This window comes from Coregonus lavaretus (assembly GCF_964263955.1).
Source record: "Coregonus lavaretus genome assembly, chromosome: 23".
Taxonomy (NCBI): Eukaryota; Metazoa; Chordata; class Actinopteri; order Salmoniformes; family Salmonidae; genus Coregonus; species Coregonus lavaretus.
The window spans coordinates 2,370,667-2,395,103 of record NC_140010.1 but is presented as its reverse complement, the minus strand read 5'-3'; the positions used below and the strand labels follow the sequence as shown (position 1 = coordinate 2,395,103).

Below are 24,437 nucleotides of genomic sequence, written 5' to 3'. Positions count from 1 at the left end.
AAGTACGGCCCCAGTGTTGGTTGTTTGAAGTAACATCTTTGTTGTAATATCCCAAACGGACGTGGCGGTCCCAAACGGACGTGGCAGTCCCAAACGGACGTGGCGGTCCCAAACGGACGTGGCGGTCCCACCACTAAGGACACTTTAAAAATGAACAGCGATGTGACCGTCACACACGAACATGTACTCGCACACACACACCTCAACCAAATATATATGACACCAATTACCCATAACCCCGAGGGAGAGGCTGATCCTATTAACTGCATTCCCACTCTGACTGTTAACCTCCTTTAATAACCAGATAATACGTCCTATAAAACACTCACTCTGGAGAGAAGATGCGAATCAACCCTCAGCCCAGCAACAGTACATCTGATTGCTTGATTGGTTAATTGGCTAATTGGTCTCACCTTGGTTCTGTTCGAAGTCGTCCAGCACCTTGTCCAGGTTGAAGGCCTCTGCCTGGAAGTAGTTCTCCATGGGTCAGGTACCTCCACCCTGACACGCTGCAGCAACCTGTTAACACCACAGGGTTAACAACAGTATGATTCCCCCTCCCTCCCCAGAGGTCCTCTCTCCCCCTCCCCAGAGGTCCTCTCTCCCCTTCCCCAGAGGTCCTCTCTCCCCCTCCCCAGAGGTCTTCTCTCCCCCTCCCCAGAGGTCCTCTCTCCCCCTCCCCAGAGGTCCTCTCCCCCTCCCTCCCCAGAGGTACTCTCCCCCTCCCTCCCCAGAGGTCCTCTCCCCCCCTCCCCAGAGGTCCTCTCTCCCCCTCCACAGAGGTCCTCTCTCCCCCTCCACAGAGGTCCTCTCTCCCCCTCCACAGAGGTCCTCTCTCCCCCTCCACAGAGGTCCTCTCTCCCCCTCCACAGAGGTCCTCTCTCCCCCTCCCCAGAGGTCCTCTCTCCCCTTCCGCAGAGATCCCATGTAGTCTCTTCTCCGCAGGCTACTCTCAGCCACCCTCCAATCCCTCACCTGCCTCTCCTTTTCCCCCCCTCTTTCTTCTCACCTGCCTCTCTCTCTCTCTCTCTCCCCTGCCCAGAGGTCCTCTCCTGCAGCAGTCCCAGGTAGCAGTTGTCTCTCTGCAGACCTCTCTCTCTGCAGACCTCTCTCTCTGCAGACCTCTCTCTCTGCAGACCTCTCTCTCTGCCTCACGTCCTCACCCAGTCTGACCAGCGCCAAGCGCCCATACCTGCAACGACAACAACGTGTCACACTCAAGCTCATCAAGAACAGGCCCACACTTTGTGTTTACATTTCATTACACACCTGTGCAATACGCGAAGTGAATTCACATTACCTGCATTTCTCTCACGAAGTGTGCACACTTCAGGGAGAAGTTGTAGTGAACGAGTGCACACTTCAGGGAGAAGTGGTAGTGAACGAGTGCACACTTCAGGGAGAAGTGGTAGTGAACGAGTGCACACTTCAGGGAGAAGTGGTAGTGAACGAGTGCACACTTCAGGGAGAAGTGGTAGTGAACGAGTGCACACTTCTGGGAGAGAAATAGAAGTATTTCAGCAGAGTAGAGCTGGACTACAGTAACCCAGACACTCTTGGCCAGTCTTCTTGCTGACCTCAGGAGATCCAGGGGTAAAACCTGCACCGTTTCAACTTCAGGGTCATGACAGTATGATGGAGGACAATGGGACAGAGGACCATGCTTTACACCAGGGACCTGATATTCTGCAGTGACTGCTTTACAAAAGGTGCCGTCTCGACACATTTTCCGCTTAGTTTAAGATGCAAGCCCCCCCCCACACACACACTGCAGAGGAGAGGTAGCTAGTAGAAAGAGCTGCTGGTGATGTACAGTATATGGTCAGGGTTGGCCCGCTCCGTCCACCGTCTCCGCAGGGTTGGCCCGCTCCGTCCACCGTCTCAGCAGGGTTGGCCCGCTCCGTCCACTTTCTCCATTTCAATCCAGTCAATTCAGGAAAAGTGAAACTTCCTGAAATTGATATATTGATCGTTTGTGATGCGTAGCAAAATTAAAATTACTAAAAAAGGACGACCTGGAATGCAACCAAGAAGATGACTCCCTACTACCCAAACAAACACACACCTAGATGGATCACCTCCTGTAACGTGCCTTCTAGATGGAACACCTCCTGTAAATGTGCCTTCTAGATGGATCACCTCCTGTAACGTGCCTTCTAGATGGATCGCCTCCTGTAACGTGCCTTCTAGATGGATCGCCTCCTGTAACGTGCCTTCTAGATGGAACACCTCCTGTAAATGTGCCTTCTAGATGGAATACCTCCTGTAACGTGCCTTCTAGATGGAACACTCCTGTAAATGTTTCTTCTAGATGGATCACTCCTGTAACGTGCCTTCTAGATGGAACACCTCCTGTAACGTGCCTTCTAGATGGAACACCTCCTGTAACGTGCCTTCTAGATGGAACACTCCTGTAACGTGCCTTCTAGATGGAACACTCCTGTAACGTGCCTTCTAGATGGAACACCTCCTGTAACGTGCCTTCTAGATGGAACACCTCCTGTAACGTGCCTTCTAGATGGAACACCTCCTGTAACGTGCCTTCTAGATGGAACACCTCCTGTAACGTGCCTTCTAGATGGAACACCTCCTGTAAATGTTTATTCTAGATGGAACACCTCCTGTAACGTGCCTTCTAGATGGAACACCTCCTGTAACGTGCCTTCTAGATGGAACACTCCTGTAACGTGCCTTCTAGATGGAACACTCCTGTAATGTGCCTTCTAGATGGAACACCTCATGTAACGTGCCTTCTAGATGGAACACTCCTGTAACGTGCCTTCTAGATGGAACACTCCTGTAATGTGCCTTCTGCACCCAGATCAGCCAACAGGAACTATAGAACAGAGCACCAAACTAAGAGGATATAATTACAGAGCCTAATGTTCCAACACCAGGTCCAGATGGTTCCTGTCCTCACAGAGGAGGGTGTGCAGGATGGAACACAGAATGGATGGGAGCACAACTTACGCATCCTAACACATGAGCCAATTTAAGTTCTCTTCAGTTCTTCAACAGCTTGTATGAAATGGATATGAATGTAGCGAGCCTATTTGGTTTACTGCTATTTCTGTTGATTTGAGGAGATCCTGACCCGCAAGACCCATTTAGTGGTCCTCGCCCCCCCACCCACCCGCCCACGCACCCACCCACGCACCCACGCACACAAGATGACCTTCAGCCAAACGCAGAAATCAGTGACTGACTATTCTGCATGCCTGTCTCTGTCTCTGTGTACCAGAACTATTTCACGTCATGGGGTTAACATTAGGGAAGGAGCTATAGCCTTCTGCAGTATAATGTTCAGTCCAGGGGCCGGGTCCCAAATGGCATCCTATCACCTTAACGGTGCACTACTTCAGACCAGGACCCATAGGGAATATATAGGGTGCCATTTGGGTTGCGGACACAGAGTCTGTCTTGGACACTACTGTGAGTACTAGAATACATGAGTACCATTAGACCTTTCATTACCAGGCTAATCATCAGTACCATTAGACCTTTCATTACCAGGCTAATCATCAGTACCATTAGACCTTTCATTACCAGGCTAATCATCAGTACCATTAGACCTTTCATTACCAGGCTAATCATCAGTACCATTAGACCTTTCATTACCAGGCTAATCATCAGTACCATTAGACCTTTCATTACCAGGCTAATCATCAGTACCATTAGACCTTTCATTACCAGGCTAATCATCAGTACCATTAGACCTTTCATTACCAGGCTAGTCTGACAATCTAAAGTAACCTCTTCCACCTGACTACCGGGACTAAATCTGATTAAAAGAGACAAACAGAACAGATCAAGTGTAACAGTATTTTGACGTCATCCTACTCCTCCAAGCCCCTGTCTAGGGTTGCAAAATTACAGAAACAAAATTCAGGGTATCCAGGTTGGAAGATACCCGGAATCAGCAGGGAATAAGCAGGAAATACGGGAATCCTCCAAACAAGATTTGTGGAAGTTAACAGAGTTCTCCAGTCACAGGTCTTCCAAGTGGAGATCCTACCCCTGTCGTTACTAATTGTACAGTTCTCCAGTCACAGGCCTTCCAAGTGGAGATCCTACCCCTGTCGTTACTAATGGTACAGTTCTCCAGTCACAGGTCTTCCAAGTGGAGATCCTACCCCTGTCGTTACTAATGGTACAGTTCTCCAGTCACAGGCCTTCCAAGTGGAGATCCTACCCCTGTCGTTACTAATGGTACAGTTCTCCAGTCACAGGCCTTCCAAGTGGAGATCCTACCCCTGTCGTTACTAATGGTACAGTTCTCCAGTCACAGGCCTTCCAAGTGGAGATCCTACCCCTGTAGTTACTAATGGTACAGTTCTCCAGTCACAGGCCTTCCAAGTGGAGATCCTACCCCTGTCGTTACTAATGGTACAGTTCTCCAGTCACAGGTTTCCAAGTGGAGATCCTACCCCTGTCGTTACTAATGGTACAGTTCTCCAGTCACAGGTCTTCCAAGTGGAGATCCTACCCCTGTCGTTACTAATGGTACAGTTCTCCAGTCACAGGTCTTCCAAGTGGAGATCCTACCCCTGTCGTTACTAATGGTACAGTTCTCCAGTCACAGGTTTCCAAGTGGAGATCCTACCCCTGTCGTTACTAATGGTACAGTTCTCCAGTCACAGGTCTTCCAAGTGGAGATCCTACCCCTGTCGTTACTAATGGTACAGTTCTCCAGTCACAGGTCTTCCAAGTGGAGATCCTACCCCTGTCGTTACTAATGGTACAGTTCTCCAGTCACAGGTTTCCAAGTGGAGATCCTACCCCTGTCGTTACTAATGGTACAGTTCTCCAGTCACAGGTTTCCAAGTGGAGATCCTACCCGTCGTTACTAATGGTACAGTTCTCCAGTCACAGGCTTCCAACAGAAGCAAATGGAACGAAACGGGGAGGGACCTAACTGAATTTGTCCAATAGAAACTCTCATTTACGTTGCTAAATGTTTTCCATTTAGAAAAATGTTGCTACGGGTGTGCACTAATAAATACACCCCTGGTCTCTATCTGCTACTCTGCAAGTACCCTGTCGGTGTGGGGTGGACACAGGAAACCTTGAGTGATTACTTCCTCTTTCCAGAATGGCCTAGCTGAGATCTTAGATAGCAAGCCTTTGGTTGTGTCCCACATGGCACCCTATACAGTGCACTACTTTTGGCCAGAGCCAATAGGGAGCCATTTGGGATGCAACCCCAGCCTTGTGTTGCTTAATGCTCTGTAAGCTTGGCCTGCAGTACGATATGTCTCCATGCATTCAGTCTCTCCTGACAGACTTACTTAATGCTCTGTAAGCTTGGCCTGCAGTACGATATGTCTCCATGCATTCAGTCTCTCCTGACAGACTTACTTAATGCTCTGTAAGCTTGGCCTGCAGTACGATATGTCTCCATGCATTCAGTCTCTCCTGACAGACTTACTTAATGCTCTGTAAGCTTGGCCTGCAGTACGATATGTCTCCATGCATTCAGTCTCTCCTGACAGACTTAACATAAATGTTAGCCGGCCAGCACAGCGAGGGTTCTGAGATCATCTTACATTAAAGAGGTCTTGGTATGTGTACCTGTGGAGGTAGTGTACCTGCGGAGGTAGTGTACCTGCGGAGGTAGTGTACCTGCGGAGGTAGTGTACCTGCGGAGGTAGTGTACCTGTGGAGGTAGTGTACCTGTGGAGGTAGTGTACCTGTGGAGGTAGTGTACCTGCGGAGGTAGTGTACCTGCGGAGGTAGTGTACCTGTGGAGGTAGTGTACCTGCGGAGGTAGTGTACCTGCGGAGGTAGTGTACCTGCGGAGGTAGTGTACCTGCGGAGGTAGTGTACCTGCGGAGGTAGTGTACCTGTGGAGGTAGTGTACCTGTGGAGGTAGTGTACCTGCGGAGGTAGTGTACCTGCGGAGGTAGGTACCTGCGGAGGTAGTGTACCTGCGGAGGTAGTGTACCTGCGGAGGTAGTGTACCTGTGGAGGTAGTGTACCTGTGGAGGTAGTGTACCTGTGGAGGTAGTGTACCTGCGGAGGTAGTGTACCTGCGGAGGTAGTGTACCTGCGGAGGTAGTGTACATGCGGAGGTAGTGTACATGCGGAGGTAGTGTACCTGTGGAGGTAGTGTACCTGTGGAGGTAGTGTACCTGTGGAGGTAGTGTACCTGCGGAGGTAGTGTACCTGCGGAGGTAGTGTACCTGCGGAGGTAGTGTACCTGCGGAGGTAGTGTACCTGCGGAGGTAGTGTACCTGCGGAGGTAGTGTACCTGCGGAGGTAGTGTACCTGCGGAGGTAGTGTACCTGCGGAGGTAGTGTACCTGTGGAGGTAGTGTACCTGCGGAGGTAGTGTACCTGTGGAGGTAGTGTACCTGTGGAGGTAGTGTACCTGCGGAGGTAGTGTACCTCCAGTTTTATTTTAAAACAGCCTTCAAAAGAAACATTTAAGACAAACGACTGAGGACTTAAAAGGAATAAACTGCCATTATGAGTATCCTCTTAAGACTACCATTCCCTCATTCTGTCTCTCTGTGTGATACCTACTAAGACAAGACATGAAGGGAGAACTAAAGCCACAGATTTAAATGCTGAGGAGACCGTACGTGTGTGTGTGTGTGTGTGTGCGTGTGTGTGTGTGTGTGTGCGTGTAGCAGAGAGGTACAGAGAGGAGGAGTCGTCAGACTGTCACAGAAAGTGCCTCTCAGCCTCCTTTCATTCCTTCATCTTAGACCTCAACTGCTATTACCAGATTTCTCTCTCTCTCTCTCTCTCTCTGCTTTGATCTACATTTAAACACCAACTGTGTGTCCCAAATGGCAGCCTATTCCCTATATATTGCCCTACTTTTGACCAGAGCCCATCAAAAGTAGTGCACTATGAAGGGAATAAGGTGCTATTTGGGCCGCATTCCCCAGAGACAAACCCCGGTAGGAACAAGCTGCCTGTTGGTCTGCCATCAGAGGAGGAAGTGGAATACTTACTGAGAGCAGAGTGTAACCTACATCTGAGAAGCTGCTACTGTCTATAAGCTCAGGATCTCTCCCAGTGTTTCACACTGCTTTCAGAGGTATTTAATATCATCCTCTCATTCTATAGGTTAGACATCCTTCCATCCCTTATATAGTGCACTACTTTTGACCAGGGCCCATAGGGAATAGGGTGCGATTTGGGACACAGGCATATGGAATCATTCTATAGAAGTTGTGTCATCTGGAGTCATTCTATAGGTAAGACATCATGCGTTAGTAAATAGTTGATCTCCTGTGTGAGATTCAGCAGCAGTTCCTATCCACCCTCCAGAGGGAGAGCTGTCAGATGAAACCAGTATAGACCAAGGTTTTATGACATCAATATACTGGATGATGACTCCATGGAGGTATTTTCTGACTACAGTGCAATATTCTTTTGCACATCAACAAACAGTGTCTCAGGCTTACGTAGCCTTGTTGAAAACAAATAACTGGTTCCGTATGTATCAAGAAGTGTTGATCTAAAATCAGGGGATGTTGCCACAAGTGCGGATGAGAGATTTTACTCCTATTGTTATGGGTCAAAATAAAAGCTACGTATGAAGGCTCTTCAGTCATAAGAGTCTAGTCGACAGATATTTAGGACACCTCATTGGCTGTCCTAACCAGTTAAGAGTTACCAACAGGTGTCTTGATAATTGAAAAAAGCAGTGAGTGAGTGGTTCCGGCACCACATGCAATTGCTTTGGAGTTGTTGGAAGAACATTTTGGTAATTTTTATAATGATTCAATCCATAAATAATCTAATAATAATAATAATAATATGCCATTTAGCAGACGCTTTTATCCAAAGCGACTTACAGTCGTGCGTGCATACATTTTTGTGTATGGGTGGTCCCGGGGATCGAACCCACTACCTTGGCGTTACAAGCGCCGTGCTCTACCAGCTGAGCTACAGAGGATCTAGACCAACATGCAACAGTAGACTACCTCTTGCGCTTCTGACAATGATGTCATGTTAGGCCTATTTCACATGATGGGCCTAAATACTTACAACCACCATGCCAAGCGGTCACCAACCTTTTCTGAGTCAAAATACAAGCAGAGATCTACCGCTCAGATTATTATTATATATATTTTTTAACATGACTTTTTTTTTTTTATGTAAGCCTATGCAACACTAAAAACAGTTCTGTAGCAATGAGGCTTTTGGTAGTCTATAGCCCAGTACATTATCACTGCATATTGGCTATGCTTGAATTGCCCTGCCACTGCTCTTCACAGACCATTTAGAAATGATATTTAAAACATGTTAGGTATATGATCACACTGGTAATAGATCATTTGTTGTATTACTTGTGAGGCACTGCTGAGTGAGCACAATCATTTGCTTTTTTTTTTTGTGTTTATTTAGAAAAGGGGGCACCGTCTTCCAGCTGGTGGTGAAACTCAAGTCGTACTGTGTTATCTCTGACTCATGCACCGATGAATGTTGTTAATCCGACGTCCAGATAAAGTGAAATAGTAATACTAAGCCCCTAATAATAAAGCCTATCAGAACACTTTGCTGTACTCATTCATGGCAGCTGCAGTGCTGGTTGTAGTGTGAGTGGAAGTAGGGAGAACGGGCATCTTATGGCTTATAAAAGGGTTGAACAAAGTGTTGACAGTGTTGAATAACAACAAACATGAACTTACTCATAAAAACATATATATAATATATAATAATAATAATATAATAAGCCATTTAGCAGATGCTTTTATCCAAAGCGACTTACAGTCATGCGTGCATACATTTTTTATTTATTTTTTGTGTATGGGTGGTCCCGGGGAACGAACCCACTACCTTGGCGTTACAAGCGCCGTGCTCTACCAGCTGAGCTACAGAGGACAGAGGACCACATCATCGCGTCGCTGTATTTTTTGAGTCTAGTCATGGTTTTAAAAGTTTTAAAATCTCATAGTATCAACTTGGCAATGCGCTCAAGGCTTCTTTTCACAGTCTAAGGCTTGAGGAAACGGTGCAGTCACGGTGATCTGAGCTATCTGATTGGCCAGCGGTAGGCCTATAGGTGCACTTGATTTGCTCTCTGGGCCTGCCGGGTAGGCCGAGTTCTGCCTTCAGACACATGAAATGGTTCAAAATGGGAACACTTTGCCTTCCCGGCGCCAGGGCTGCTGAATCAAGTGCACCTACCATCAACAGCATGAATCGAATAATACAAAAAAATAGGAACGCAAGGCTTTATCGTTGTTGTTTTTTTACAGAAATGTTTGGTGATAAGACTAGGAATGCCTTGGAGATCGACGGGTTGGTGACCATTGCACTAGGCTAATAAATGTCTATGAGCGTCAGCCATCTTTCCTTCGCAGTACCTCAAACTGTCATGTTTACCAGCTGAGACATTTTTACAAGTTGATTTTATTCCAGGCTCCTGGAGCAGGGTCTTAACATCATCCTAAAACCTACTCTGAGCTGAGTTTTTTTGTTGTTGTCTTAAAAAAAACAGGTTAACTGGATTCCTAGGACCTTTTCTGATATGTTTTGTGGATGGGCTACCCTGTCCACATTCTCTTTTAAAATAGTGATCTAAAAGGCTAAATTGATCCTAAATTTACACTCCTACTCTGAGACGCTTGATACATACCTCTAGGATAGGCCAACCACTTTCACTTACTCTAACACATAACTATCCTACACAAGGAATCAGTTCAATACTTAGGCAAATTATTATTATTATACCAATAAACAGTTGATAATTATAGTCTGGCAAGTCACATTCAGTACCTTGTCAACATTAAATGGCACCCTAGGTCGTTACATTTGATAATATACATGAACATAGCTACCATTAAAAAAGAAATGACAGCTAGTTAACTGTTTGTTGGTTGTTTATGGTTAACTAGGGAGTTTATGGGGTTACCATCAGCACAAGGACCGGCTACTGCGGTAATACGCCAGTAGCTAAAGCAATGCAGAATCCACTTTAGGAGGCCGCACAAGTTACAGTCAGTCATGTGAAGGCTACAACGTTGCAACGACGTGCTCAAATGTCGCTAAATAGTAACAACAGAGAGAGCGAATGTTTCCAAGGAGCAGTTTCAGACAATGGATTTATTGTAGCTTTGTAAATGACCAGCTGAACGTTTCCGGGTGGTCGCGCCGAGTGAATTAGCAGCTACTGTGTTGCTGCAATCATATCGTCATAGATCCGTTGAGGTTATGATGGCTAAAAGCCAGTGGCAATGATATTATTATTTTTTTAAACAAAACTGACACCCGAAAGTAGCCTAATGTTGTCCACTGCCAGCCAAGAGATTAGCTAGCGTTATTTCCCGTCAGTTAGCTTGCTTGTTTGCTAATGTTGTTTGTGTGGCTTAGCTACCCAACGTTGGCGCTAACTAGCTAACGAGAGCCACCTACTTAAGTAGGCAATGTTACAATTAGTCAAATATGCATCTTTAGAATGTCCCTATCGGATCTTATGGAGGACTTCCACAATGTCAGAAATATAATCCATTGTATCCAACAGTAGGAGTCAATACAATGGCCGTAGCCTAGTGACTGTGTACCACCAGAGGCTAAGAGGACCTGAAAAACAAACCGACGGCATTAGCTATACTCACCGGAGGAATCCCCATCATCACGCGTAGTGCCACGAAATCATTCCGTTGGTATCCCTCATTCTCTCACTCACACACGGGTAGCCGAAAACAATCGCCTTTCAATTCTATTTTACAAGTCTCCCCGTGTAGCTAAACCACACCACTTACAGTTCAGTTGTTGCCAGACTCGAACAGCAGAAGTCGGAAAGTAATAGTTGTGCAACAGCACTGAAGAATCCCTCCTCCCCCAAGCGTTAACATGAGGAAAGGTTACCGGAGCGGCAGAGGCGCGACATCTTGGCTCAACCCATCCGAATGGTGACTGAGCCCCGATTTAAAACGCGCTCCACCGTTGAGCCAAGATGGCATTCATTTCATAACCTTGTGAGATGGCTTTTCCCAAGCAACAGAAGAGGGCGCAGAGCAAGACACACAGCAGCAGAGAGCCCATTGATCCTGAGGAAATACGTCTCAAATGGCACCCTATTCCCAAAATAGTTCAGCGCGGTCAAAAGTATTGCACTACATAGGGAATAGTGTACTATTTGGGATACCTTCCTTGGAATAGTGTACCATTTGGGATACCATCCTTCTCACGAACATTAAACGTCACCGATGGCAATCAATTTTATATGGGATTTCTGGATTTCACATTGGCTTTGTAACCATGCAGTGGTGTGATTAGCCTGAAGACCCGACGTTGAATTGCAATTGAATCTTATGTCGGGCAGAAATTAGTGTTTGGATCAGGAAAGTTATTTCAAGACAGAAAGTTGAATACAATTATATTTTAACTTGCTTTACAGGTTGTCTGTGCGGTTGGTCCTTTTGGAGTTATGAATGTGAGACAATATATCCACAGGAAAGTATAATTAGATCAACGTTTTTTCAAAACGCTGGTAGTGAGTTCAGATTTCTATCACCTGAAGCATGCGCAGAAAGAACCATGTAAACACCTGCACGATCTCGGCAAGTAGGAATGCATCTCGTCCATGGATTTTCATCTCGTGCACATGTTTCAGGTGTCAGAAATCTGAACTCTACCTGCGCTTTAAAAAGTTATACTTTCCTGTGGATATATGGTCTCACCTTCCTCCCCGCCAAAGGACCAACCACAAGAACAACCGGAAAAGTATGATGAAATATAATTGTATTCAACATTCTGGCTTGTGAGATGTATTTTCCAAACAAATGTATGGCATTAATCTCAGACTGTGTACCATAGGTATCACAGTCTGATTGTCAGGCAAATAGGTGATCTATGCTGTGAGACCTTGGGGAAAAATAGCCTATACATTTACACACACTCCTGGTGAGGCTCTATTCTGTTGTCTTGTGAGTCTTTATATGCCATTTATAAAATTAAGCACAACCACAGGAAAAAAAAAATGCAGCTCCCCATCCACTTGGACAAAGCCTGCTTTGCAGCCCCTCAACATGAAAAACCAAAACATGTCATAAAAAAAAAAATAGCAAAACGATGCACAGGCTTCATCCCAAATGGAATGCATTTCCTGTAGTGCACTACTTTTGACCAGAGCCCCATTGGTGCACGTTATAGGGAATAGGGCACCATTTCAGACACACACATTGGATCTGAACTATTCAATGTTGCTATCCCTAACACAGCTGATAAAAACACATTGTTGGATTGAACAAGCAGATCCCTAATACAGCTAATAAAAACACATTGTTGGATTGAACAAGCAGATCCCTAACACAGCTGATAAAAACACATTGTTGGATTGAACAAGCAGATCCCTAATACAGCTAATAAAAACACATTGTTGGATTGAACAAGCAGATCCCTAATACAGCTAATAAAAACACAGCAAACTAAATATTAATGGATCACTTATTTTGTTTTTAATAACACAGGAAGAAAAACAATTCAATAAGACCAATGATGTCTGACACCGCTGGGTTGGAACGCGTTAGACGTTCTATAGCAAAGGGCCTTTTAAACCTTTAGATGACTGACGGCTGTACTGAAGGTGCGTTTCGAAATGGGACCCTATTCACTGTATAGTGCAAGAGGATAGGGAGCCATTTCAGCCACGACCTAAGTGCCCTAGTCACTCAAGGGGGAATCTAGTCCTGAATGCGACAGCCTGTTAAAAAACACATGATGTATTGTTGTGTTGCTATGGGTTGGTACACGGGTCCTGCGTCCCAAATCACACCCTATACCCTACATAGTGCACTACTTTTGACCAGAACCCTGTGAATAGGGAGCCATTTGGGACACACAGCCCCAAGTTGGTTTCTCTGAGGTTAAAATACCCCAGACGCCGCCTTTCCATCAACAACAGTTCTACCGTAACAGAGAGGTCTGGGGTGTATTCAGTTAACGTGAAACATTCTGAACGTCACAGATAGAAACAGAACGGATAGAGCTGACATGATTCCCTGTTGCATTTGACAGACATTCATATCTGTTCTATACGTTACATTTTTAGCTGAACGTTCTGTAACGTTACATCTTCCTGAACAGGCCCCTGTTTGAGCCCACATGATAGAGGGGGTGGGTACTGGTTAGTAGGTGGGGTACTGAGCAGGTACTGGGTAGTTGGTACTAGGTGGAGGGTAGTAGAGGGTTGGAGTTGGATTGGTTCAGTCGGCTTCATTCTTTGACGCCTCATCAAAGTTTTCTACAAGATCTGTGGAGAGGAGAGATGGGAGTCAATTCCAGAGGAGTCTCATATGATGCAAACCTACACACACATAATATTTAATTCAATATGAGAAACTAGCCTGGCTGTGTCCAGAATGATTCTTCTGCTAAGCCAAATTCAAAGTGAAACCAAGCAAATCACCTGTTCTCAGGCTAGTGATTAACATATTTAAAATGGCTGAAAACTGTTCCAAGATCACATGGAGATAATCCTAAACCCCTACATGGAGATAATCCTAAACCCCCACATGGAGATAATCCTAAACCCCATGCCGTACCGGCACCATATCACACCAGGGAGGGAGACCAACATACTGTACCTCCACGTGATAATTCACATCACAGTAAAGGGTCAAAGGTTACATGATGCTGTGATTTAACAACAAAGCGTTGTGTGAAACAATACCTGGAACATCATCATCCTCCTCTTCAATATCTTCTGGTTTACTGATTGACGTCGCTTTGTTGTCAAGTGCTGCAATTGGAGAAGAAATGGGTAGAAATATACATTTAATAGGGGACAGTGTGTGGATGCGTGACTATATAGGGGACAGTGTGTGGATGCGTGACTATATAGGGGACAGTGTGTGACTATATAGGGGACAGTGTGTGGATGCGTGACTATATAGGGGACAGTGTGTGGATGCGTGACTATATAGGGGACAGTGTGTGGATGCGTGACTATATAGGGGACAGTGTGTGGATGCGTGACTATATAGGGGACAGTGTGGATGTGTGACTATATAGGGGACAGTGTGTGGATGTGTGACTATATAGGGGACAGTGTGTGGATGTGTGACTATATAGGGGACAGTGTGTCGATGCGTGACTATATAGGGGTCAGTGTGTGGATGCGTGACTATATAGGGGACAGTGTGTGGATGCGTGGCTATATAGGGGACAGTGTGTGGATGCGTGACTATATAAGGGACAGTGTGTGGATGTGTGACTATATAGGGGACAGTGTGGATGTGACTATATAGGGGACAGTGTGAGGATGTGTGACTATATAGGGGACAGTGTGGATGTGACTATATAGGGGACAGTGTGGATGTGACTATATAGGGGACAGTGTGAGGATGTGTGACTATATAGGGGACAGTGTGGATGTGACTATATAGGGGACAGTGTGTGGATGCGTGACTATATAAGGGACAGTGTGTGGATGCGTGGCTATATAGGGGACAGTGTGGATGTGACTATATAGGGGACAGTGTGTGGATGTGTGACTATATAGGGGACAGTGTGAGGATGTGTGACTATATAGGGGACAGTGTGTGACTATATAGGGGACAGTGTGTGGATGCGTGGCTATATAGGGGACAGTGTGGATGTGACTATATAGGGGACAGTGTGTGGATGTGTGACTATATAGGGGACAGTGTGAGGATGTGTGACTATATAGGGGACAGTGTGGATGTGACTATATAGGGGACAGTGTGTGGATGCGTGACTATATAAGGGACAGTGTGTGGATGCGTGGCTATATAGGGGACAGTGTGAGGATGTGTGACTATATAGGGGACAGTGTGAGGATGTGTGACTATATAGGGGACAGTGTGGATGTGACTATATAGGGGACAGTGTGTGGATGCGTGACTATATAGGGGACAGTGTGTGGATGTGTGACTATATAGGGGACAGTGTGGATGTGACTATATAGGGGACAGTGTGAGGATGTGTGACTATATAGGGGACAGTGTGGATGTGACTATATAGGGGACAGTGTGTGGATGTGACTATATAGGGGACAGTGTGGATGTGTGACTATATAGGGGACAGTGTGGATGTGTGACTATATAGGGGACAGTGTGGATGCGTGACTATATAGGGGACAGTGTGTGGATGTGACTATATAGGGGACAGTGTGTGGATGTGACTATATAGGGGACAGTGTGTGGATGTGTGACTATATAGGGGACAGTGTGAGGATGTGTGACTATATAGGGGACAGTGTGGATGTGACTATATAGGGGACAGTGTGTGGATGTGTGACTATATAGGGGACAGTGTGGATGTGACTATATAGGGGACAGTGTGAGGATGTGTGACTATATAGGGGACAGTGTGGATGTGACTATATAGGGGACAGTGTGTGGATGTGACTATATAGGGGACAGTGTGGATGTGACTATATAGGGGACAGTGTGGATGTGACTATATAGGGGACAGTGTGGATGTGACTATATAGGGGACAGTGTGTGGATGTGACTATATAGGGGACAGTGTGGATGTGACTATATAGGGGACAGTGTGTGAATGCGTGACTATATAGGGGACAGTGTGTGGATGCGTGACTATATAGGGGACAGTGTGTGGATGCGTGACTATATAGGGGACAGTGTGGATGTGACTATATAGGGGACAGTGTGTGGATGGGTGTAACTATATAGGGGACAGTGTGTGGATGTGACTATATAGGGGACAGTGTGGATGTGACTATATAGGGGACAGTGTGTGGATGTGACTATATAGGGGACAGTGTGGATGTGACTATATAGGGGACAGTGTGGATGTGTGACTATATAGGGGACAGTGTGTGGATGGGTGTAACTATATAGGGGACAGTGTGTGGATGGGTGTAACTATATAGGGGACAGTGTGTGGATGTGACTATATAGGGGACAGTGTGGATGTGACTATATAGGGGACAGTGTGGATGTGACTATATAGGGGACAGTGTGGATGTGACTATATAGGGGACAGTGTGGATGCGTGACTATATAGGGGACAGTGTGGATGTGACTATATAGGGGACAGTGTGGATGTGACTATATAGGGGACAGTGTGTGGATGTGACTATATAGGGGACAGTGTGGATGTGACTATATAGGGGACAGTGTGTGGATGTGACTATATAGGGGACAGTGTGTGGATGTGACTATATAGGGGACAGTGTGGATGTGACTATATAGGGGACAGTGTGGATGTGACTATATAGGGGACAGTGTGGATGTGACTATATAGGGGACAGTGTGTGGATGTGACTATATAGGGGACAGTGTGGATGTGACTATATAGGGGACAGTGTGGATGCGTGACTATATAGGGGACAGTGTGGATGTGACTATATAGGGGACAGTGTGTGGATGGGTGTAACTATATAGGGGACAGTGTGTGGATGTGACTATTTAGGGGACAGTGTGGATGTGACTATATAGGGGACAGTGTGTGGATGTGACTATATAGGGGACAGTGTGGATGTGACTATATAGGGGACAGTGTGGATGTGACTATATAGGGGACAGTGTGGATGTGACTATATAGGGGACAGTGTGGATGTGACCACGTTAGAAGTTGTCCCTCTGTCTGTCTGTGTCCGTCTGTCGATCTGTGTGTGCATATCAGTGTGTCCATGTCCCACCCACCTTGGCGTGGGAACTGCTCAGCCAGTTTGCGGAGGCTGGTGAGGCTGTCTGCCCCCAGCTGGCTGAGGATGCCCGGGAGCATCTCTGTGAGCTGTTTGTTCTCTGCATGGCCTGTGATGGCAAACGTGTTGGCAGACAGAGAGGCCTGCACCTTGGGGTTGTTGAAGTGGATCACTGTGCCATCGTCCTTTATCATGTTGACCTGGGGGAGGATAATTAAGATGGCGGTTGGACACCAGTTGTCAATACCAGGGGTCTCCTCTAGTTCTGGAATTGGATATCACTGGTCCATACATACATACATACATACATACAGTGCATTTGGAAAGTATTCAGACTCCTTGACTTTTTCCACATTGTTACGTTACATCCTTATTCTAAAATGGATTAAATTGTTTTTTCCCCTCATCAATCTACACACAATACCCCATAATGACAAAGCAAAAACTGCTTTTTATAAAAACATTTACATAAGTATTCAGACCCTTTCCTCAGTACTTTGTTGAAGCACCTTTGGCAGCGATTACAGCCTTTCATCAAGGATCTCTCTGTACTTTGCTCCGTTCATCTTTCCCTCAATCCTGACTAGTCTCCCAGTCCCTGCCGCTGAAAAACATCCCCACAGGATGATGCTGCCACCACCATGCTTCACTTTAGGGATGGTGCCAGGTTTCCTCCAGACGTGTTGCTTGGCATTCAGGCCAAAGAGTTCAATCTTGGTTTCATCAGACCAGAGAATCTTGTTTCTCGTGGTCTGAGAGTGGCTTTTGGCAAACTCCAAGCGGGCTGTCATGTGCCTTTTACTGAGGAGTGGCTTCCTTCTGGCCACTCTACCATAAAGGCCTGATTGGTGGAGTGCTGCATAGATGGTTGTCCTTCTGGAAGGTTCTCCCACCTCCACAGAGGAACTCTGGAGCTCTGTCAGAGTGACCATCGGGTTCTTGGTCACCTACCTGACCAAGGCCCTTCTCCCCTGATTCCTCAGTTTGGCCGGGTGGCCAGCTCTAGGAAGAGTCTTGGTGGTTCCAAACTTCTTCCATTTAAGAATGATGGAGGCCACTGTGTTCTTGGGGACCTTCAATGCTGCAGAATTCTTTTGGTACCCTTCCCCAGATCTGTGCCTCGACACAATCCTGTCTCAGAGCTCTACGGACAATTCCTTCGACCTCATGGCTTGGTTTTTGCTCTGACATGCACTGTCAACTGTGGGACCTTATATAGACAGGTGTTTGCCTCTCAAAATCATGTCCAATCAATTGAATTTACCACAGGTGGCCTCCAATCAAGTTGTAGAAACATCTCAAAGGATGATCAATGAAACAGGATGCACCTGAGCTTAATTTTGAGTCTCATTAGCAAATGGTCTGAATACTTATGTAAATAAGGTATGTGTTCATTTTTAATACATTTGCAAACATTTCTAAAAACCTGTTTTCGCTTTGTCATTTTGGGGTATTGTGTTCAGATTAATGAGGATTTTGAAAAAAGGAAACATTTTTTTGAATAAGGCTGTAATGTGAACAAAAGTGGAAAAAGGGAAGGGGTCTGAATACTTTCCGAATGCTCTGTATATATAGTGCCCTCCGTAGTTACTGGGACAGGGAAGCATTTCCTTCTTTTGGCTCTATACTCCAAAGGTTTTGTTTTCAAATCAAACAATGACTATGAGGTTAAAGTGCAGACTGTCAGTTTTAATTTGAGGGTATTTTCATCCATATTGGGTGAACCAATTAGAAATTACACCACTTTTTGTGCATTGTCCCCCCATTTTAGGGGACCAAAAGTATTGGGACAAATTCCCTTATATGTGTATTAAAGTGGTAAAAAGTGTAGTATTTGGTCCCAAACTGATGAGTTAGATGCACAAATATCACACCCTTCCAAAAAATGCTAACCTACCCTGTTATTGTAATGGTGAGAGGTTAGCATGTCTTGTGGATATGATATTTGTGTGTTTAACTTTCTCACTCATCATTATTCACGATTAATTCAAGATTATACGTAATCATGGTAGCATCCACATTAATGTAGAAGTGTTTAGAAAGATATATTCTTATTTACAATTTTAAAAAAGTGACTCCAAATTGATACAATACATTATTTACCATTCATTTCTATTGGGCACAAAATAATCTGAAACCCAACCAAAACAAACAGCAAAATGTATCCAACAAGTTTGTAGAGTCAAAAGCTTGATGTGATCGTTGTGTGCTACGAATATGGGACCAAATACTGCACTTTTTACTACTTTAATACATGTCCCAATACTTTTGGTCCCCTAAAATGGAGGGACTAGGTACAAAAAGTCCTGTAATTTCTAAACGGTTCACCCGATATGGATGAAAACACCTCTAAATAAAGCTGACAGTCTGCACTTTAAACCTCATAGTCATTGTTCGATTTCAAATCTTAACTTTGGAGTGTAGTCAAAAGAAGAAAAGAATCCATACAATCAGTTTGTCGGAAATTGTTGATGACATAATAATACTACTTGGGAGAAAGGTGTGATGGGAGTGAATGTTTGGCATACCTCCTCAATACCAGAGATGTTGTTCACTGCCAGCTTCTTCAAGGAACTCTGGAGTTTTTTGTCGTCAGCCGTCGCTGTTCTGTGAACCACCTTCTTCTTCCTACGAGCTGTTCCCTGAGGACAACAACACGTTTTTCATGTCACGTGCACAAGTACAGCGAAATGCCTTTCTTGCAAGCTCCAAACCCAACAATGCAGTAATCAATATCAATGTAGCGTTAAAAATAACTTACGTTAGAATAAAAACACACAAAAAATACAAATAAGAAGAACATGAGAAAGTAAGTAAGCATATGATATGTATAGGGGTAAGGTGACTATATACAGGGTCAGTTCCAGTACCATATTAACAATGTGCAGGGATACTGGAGAGATGGAGGTAGATATGTATAGGGGTAAGGGGACTATATACAGGGTCAGTTCCAGTACCATATTAACAATGTGCAGGGATACTGGAGTGATGGAGGTAGATATGTATAGGGGTCAGGTGACTAGGCATCAGGATATATGATAAACAGAGTAGCAGCAGCGTATATGATGATTGTATGTGAGTGGGTGGGTGTGTAGAGTCAATATGAATGTGTGCGCGTGTTGTGTGTGTGTATTAGAGACCGTGTGTATTAGAGACAGTGTGTATTAGAGACAGTGTGTATTAAAGACAGTGTGTATAGAGACAGTGTGTATTAGAGACAGTGTGTATTAGAGACAGTGTGTATTAAAGACAGTGTGTATTAGAGACAGTGTGTATTCGAGACAGTGTGTATTAGAGACAGTGTGTATTAGAGACAGTGTGTATTAAAGACAGTGTGTATTAGAGACAGTGTGTATTAGAGACAGTGTGTATTAGAGACAGTGTGTATTAAAGACAGTGTGTATTAAAGACAGTGTGTATTAGAGACAGTGTGTATTAAAGACAATGTGTATAGAGACAGTGTGTATTAGAGACAGTGTGTATTAAAGACAGTGTGTATTAGAGACAGTGTGTATTAGAGACATTGTGTATTAGAGACAGTGTGTATAGAGACAGTGTGTATTAGAGACAGTGTGTATTAGAGACAGTGTGTATTAGAGACAGTGTGTATAGAGACAGTGTGTATTAGAGACAGTGCATTGCTGCACTTATGTGAATAAATAATAGTTTATCAGCATTCTAAGCTAAACGTTCTGATCAGTTGCATCAGCCTCATGTATCCGAGGCCTACTGGTTGGATGAGCCTCATGTATCCGAGGCCTACTGGTTGGATGAGCCTCATGTATCCGAGGCCTACTGGTTGGATGAACCTCATGTATCCGAGGCCTACTGGTTGGATGAACCTCATGTATCCGAGGCCTACTGGTTGGATGAACCTCATGTATCCGAGGCCTACTGGTTGGATGAGCCTCATGTATCCGAGGCCTACAGGTTGGATGAACCTCATGTATCCGAGGCCTACTGGTTGGATGAGCCTCATGTATCCGAGGCCTACTGGTTGGATGAACCTCATGTATCCGAGGCCTACTGGTTGGATGAATTTGGGATCTATCGTCCCACAACTGTCCCAGAGTCTGATTGGAACAGGCTGTTTCTTTCTCCACAAGCTGACCAATAGAATACGTAAACATTTCTACTATGGGGGATAGTAGCTTGACATAGGCTGGTGATTTGGCTGTTCGTTATTCGTCCTGTTGGCTGAGGAAAAGTAAAATGTGGACAGTTATTCTAACATCTTTAAAGGTGTGTATCGGAATTTGGTACGAAGGTCAACCCCCCGCCCCCCAAAAAAAAAAAACATTGTAAAGTGGTTATCCCACTGGCTATAAGGTGAATGCTCCAATTTGTAAGTCGCTCTGGATAAGAGCGTCTGCTAAATGACGTAAATGTAAATGTAAATATCGTTGCATCCTCAACTTGCATGTTCTGTTAATATGAATCACCATAATCTAAATGTGATTCGTCATTCTGAGCACTGTGGGTGTGGACACCCTAATCCGGTTACTCCCCCAATGCATATGGGTCAGGTACAGTTCTCAAATGTCCGGTAAATTAAAACGCTGAGGCGGCCACATTTTCTTTACGGAAACCCTTCCCAGGGTCCTAATTTTGTTGACTAGCTTGGAGAGGACAATGGTGTTGAATGCTGAGCTGTAGTCAAACAGAATTTCTCACATAGATGGGTGTGGGCAGTGTGTGAGTGCAATTGAGATTGAGTCTATGGATCTGTTGGGGTGGTATGCAAATTGGAGTGGGTTTAGAGTGTCTGGGATGATGGAGTTGATATGTGCCATAACCAGCCTTTCGAAGTACTTCATGATTACAGATGTGAGTTCTACAGGGCGGTAGTCGTTGTGGCATGAAGCCTTAAGAGTTCATGGCGGACAAGAACAACAAGTGAGGACAACACCTGGTTGTCATATTATTCCAGTGGGACCGAGTACAAACAAGAGAAACACTGCAGAGCAGCCATGAAAGGGACTGGAGGTGACCGATGCAACCATAGAATGACTTTGGATACAACACACACACGCAGTGAACACAGATAGAATCTTCTGCCCATTGCTTAGACTCAGAGCCCAGGGAAATGTATACGAGTCTTCTCTCAAACATTTGTCAACTCATTTTGAACCATCTCAGGTCAGCACAATGGCGTAGAAGCCTAATTTAAAACCATCGTCAACTTAAGCTCCCGAGTGGCGCAGCGGTCTAAGGCACTGCATCTCAGTGCTCGAGGCGTCACTACAGACCGAGTGGCGCAGCGGTCTAAGGCACTGCATCTCAGTGCTCGAGGCGTCACTACAGACCGAGTGGCGCAGCGGTCTAAGGCACTGCATCTCAGAGCTAGAGGCGTCACTACAGACCGAGTGGAGCAGCGGTCTAAGGCACTGCATCTCAGTGCTAGAGGCGTCACTACAGACCGAGTGGCGCAGCGGTCTAAGGCACTGCATCTCAGTGCTCGAGGCACCACTACAGACCGAGTGGCGCAGCGGTCTAAGGCACTGCATCTCAGTGCTCGAGGCGTCACTACAGACCCCCTGGTTCGATTCCAGGCTGTATCACAACCGGCCGTGATTGGAAGTCCCATAGGGCGGCGCACAATTGGCCCAGCGTGGTCCGGGTTTGGCCGGTGTAGGCCGTAATTGTAAATAAGAATTTGTTCTTAACTGACTTGCCTAGTTAAATAAAGGTTAAATAAATCAAATAAAAAGCAATTTGGAAGAACCCCTTGAAATAACAGGTTAGTGATATCCTGAGTGTCAACAGTGCCATCTAGCTGTGGAGCGGAGACAGCACAGCAGGATGGGGCCCCTACTAGACAGTCAGAGACAAAGCCCTGGGGCCCATAGTCCGGCCACACAGGTCCCAGGCTGAATGGGCCAAAGCATCTGTCCATAATAGGAATGCTTAACTCAGGGAAACAGGACTGGCAGCAGCTTTATCACAGGCAGTTAGGTTACCATACCAACCTATTACGAAATGTAAATTCAAGTGTAAAGATAGTAGGTCGTTACCTTTCCACCTATCCGGACCAGGGCCTGAAGTTTGGCGAGTTTCTCTTGGTTCATGGCTTTATCTGAAAAAAAGGAGGGTCAGCCAAAATGTACATGATTTAATTTACAACAAATGTCAACTAAAACGTAGGCCTACTAAATTCATGTAATCTGTTTCAGTGACTGGATCTATTATCTTACTACAGGTTTATCCTGAACCACTGTGGAACCTTTGAATTGACCTAGTTACAAATTAAGGAAGCGGTTGGGTAAACTGACAGTTGAGCTGGCTATATATCTATCTAGCTATTTAGTTAACTAGCTAGATAACAAGCAAGCTAGCTAACGTTAGCTAGTAATTACCACTAGCTAGCTAACGTTAAGTCCCTAGTTCCAACATTGACACTCAGCTAGCCATAAAATATGTAGCTTGCTATCTAGCTAGCCGTCAATTAGCAAGCAAACAGAAAGGTTCAGATATTCTTGGCGAGGTGGCTAGCTAACTATTAAGGTAAAAGTTACCGCATAAAGCCATAGCTAAGCTAACTAGCTAGGTAACCTAGCTAGCGAGCCAGAATAGTTAAACAACACAATGTGATGCTCAAAGCAAAACCGAAATAAACGGATACTGTTTTAGGGCTGTTATCTTTGTCTTACATTCCATAGTTCCAGTTGAATCATTTACCCGTGTAAAGACAGCGTCAATAGCTTGTTGGATTGATCCGTCCCACGGCAGAGCACCTCTACCCAGACAGGTCCCCAGCAGAACAGAACTGGACCACGGCAGAGCTTGTTGGATTGATCCGTCCCACGGCAGAGCACCTCTACCCAGACAGGTCCCCAGCAGAACAGAACTGGACCACGGCAGAGCACCTCTACCCAGACAGGTCCCCAGCAGAACAGAACTGGACCACGGCAGAGCTTGTTGGATTGATCCGTCCCACGGCAGAGCACCTCTACCCAGACAGGTCCCCAGCAGAACAGAACTGGACCACGGCAGAGCTTGTTGGATTGATCCGTCCCACGGCAGAGCACCTCTACCCAGACAGGTCCCCAGCAGAACAGAACTGGACCACGGCAGGATACACGCGGTTGGTGAAGAGTGGAAACGGACTTCCTCACCTCCAGGTGGCACTATTTCTTTCTGTGTCGTTTTGGTGTGTGATTGTCAGCGAAGGGTGTAATTGGCTGGTTGGTTGATTTTATTTATTAGCTAGAACATTTTAAAAACACATAAAGGCTGCATTTACACAGGCAGCCCAATTCTGATCCTTTTTATTTATTAATTGGTCTTTCGGTAGCGGTACCCCTTGTGTATAGCCTCGTTATTGTTATTTTTATTGTGTTACTATTTTTCCTTTAGTTTATTTAGCAAATTGTTCTCACTTACTTTTTAAAACTGCATTGTTGGTTAAGGGCTTGTAAGTAAGCATTTCACTGTAAGGTCTACACCTGTTGGATTCGGTGCATGTGACAAATAAAATGTGATTTGATTTGACCTGGGAGGACGGCAGGAAGGGACAGAAGAGAGGAGACTCTCGTTACTAGATTAAGTGTGGGACACAGCCGGTAGAATAAGACTTTAAACTTGATAGGAAAGCATCCAACAGGAAAGTGTGATTATTGCCAGGAAACAGAGACAGTGGAGCATGTATTAGTGTGGGCAGTATCAGAGGGAAAGAGAGAGGCTGAGATCTAGTATGAGGGAGAAGGGGATACAGGAATTGAGTTTAACGAGTATATTGAGTAGAGTAGTCATTAGATAAAATATATAATTAAATATTTGAGATTCTAAGAGAAACGAGGCTGGCAGGTAGGATTTCGTTTCTCCCTGGCTCTGGCCCA

General features: G+C 45.3%; 1 protein-coding gene and 1 long non-coding RNA gene across 4 annotated transcripts; both read right to left on the bottom strand.

Moving 5' to 3' along the window:
- Positions 1-324: 324 nt before the first annotated feature.
- On the bottom strand, positions 325-10,764 carry LOC311150541. Its single transcript, XR_014615113.1, has 3 exons — positions 10,577-10,764; positions 1,010-1,192; positions 325-519 (listed from the first exon to the last, which is right to left on the bottom strand). It is a non-coding gene; the product is annotated as an uncharacterized lncRNA (long non-coding RNA).
- Positions 10,765-12,398: 1,634 nt separating this feature from the next.
- On the bottom strand, positions 12,399-23,712 carry LOC311150847 (transcription factor BTF3 homolog 4-like). 3 transcript variants are annotated; one of them, XM_084188401.1, is made up of 7 exons: positions 23,628-23,712; positions 23,278-23,546; positions 22,614-22,675; positions 19,128-19,241; positions 16,598-16,799; positions 13,636-13,704; positions 12,399-13,215 (listed from the first exon to the last, which is right to left on the bottom strand). In XM_084188401.1, the coding sequence occupies exons 3-7, from the start codon at positions 22,665-22,667 to the stop codon at positions 13,169-13,171; spliced, it is 486 nt and encodes a 161-aa protein (XP_084044527.1). In that variant the 5' UTR covers positions 22,668-22,675; positions 23,278-23,546; positions 23,628-23,712; the 3' UTR covers positions 12,399-13,168. The 3 variants fall into 3 exon arrangements, with proteins under 3 accessions (XP_084044527.1, XP_084044526.1, XP_084044528.1); XM_084188400.1 differs by having other exon boundaries at positions 23,250-23,546; positions 23,628-23,706; XM_084188402.1 differs by lacking the exon at positions 23,628-23,712 and having other exon boundaries at positions 23,278-23,331; positions 23,383-23,418.
- Positions 23,713-24,437: the final 725 nt, after the last annotated feature.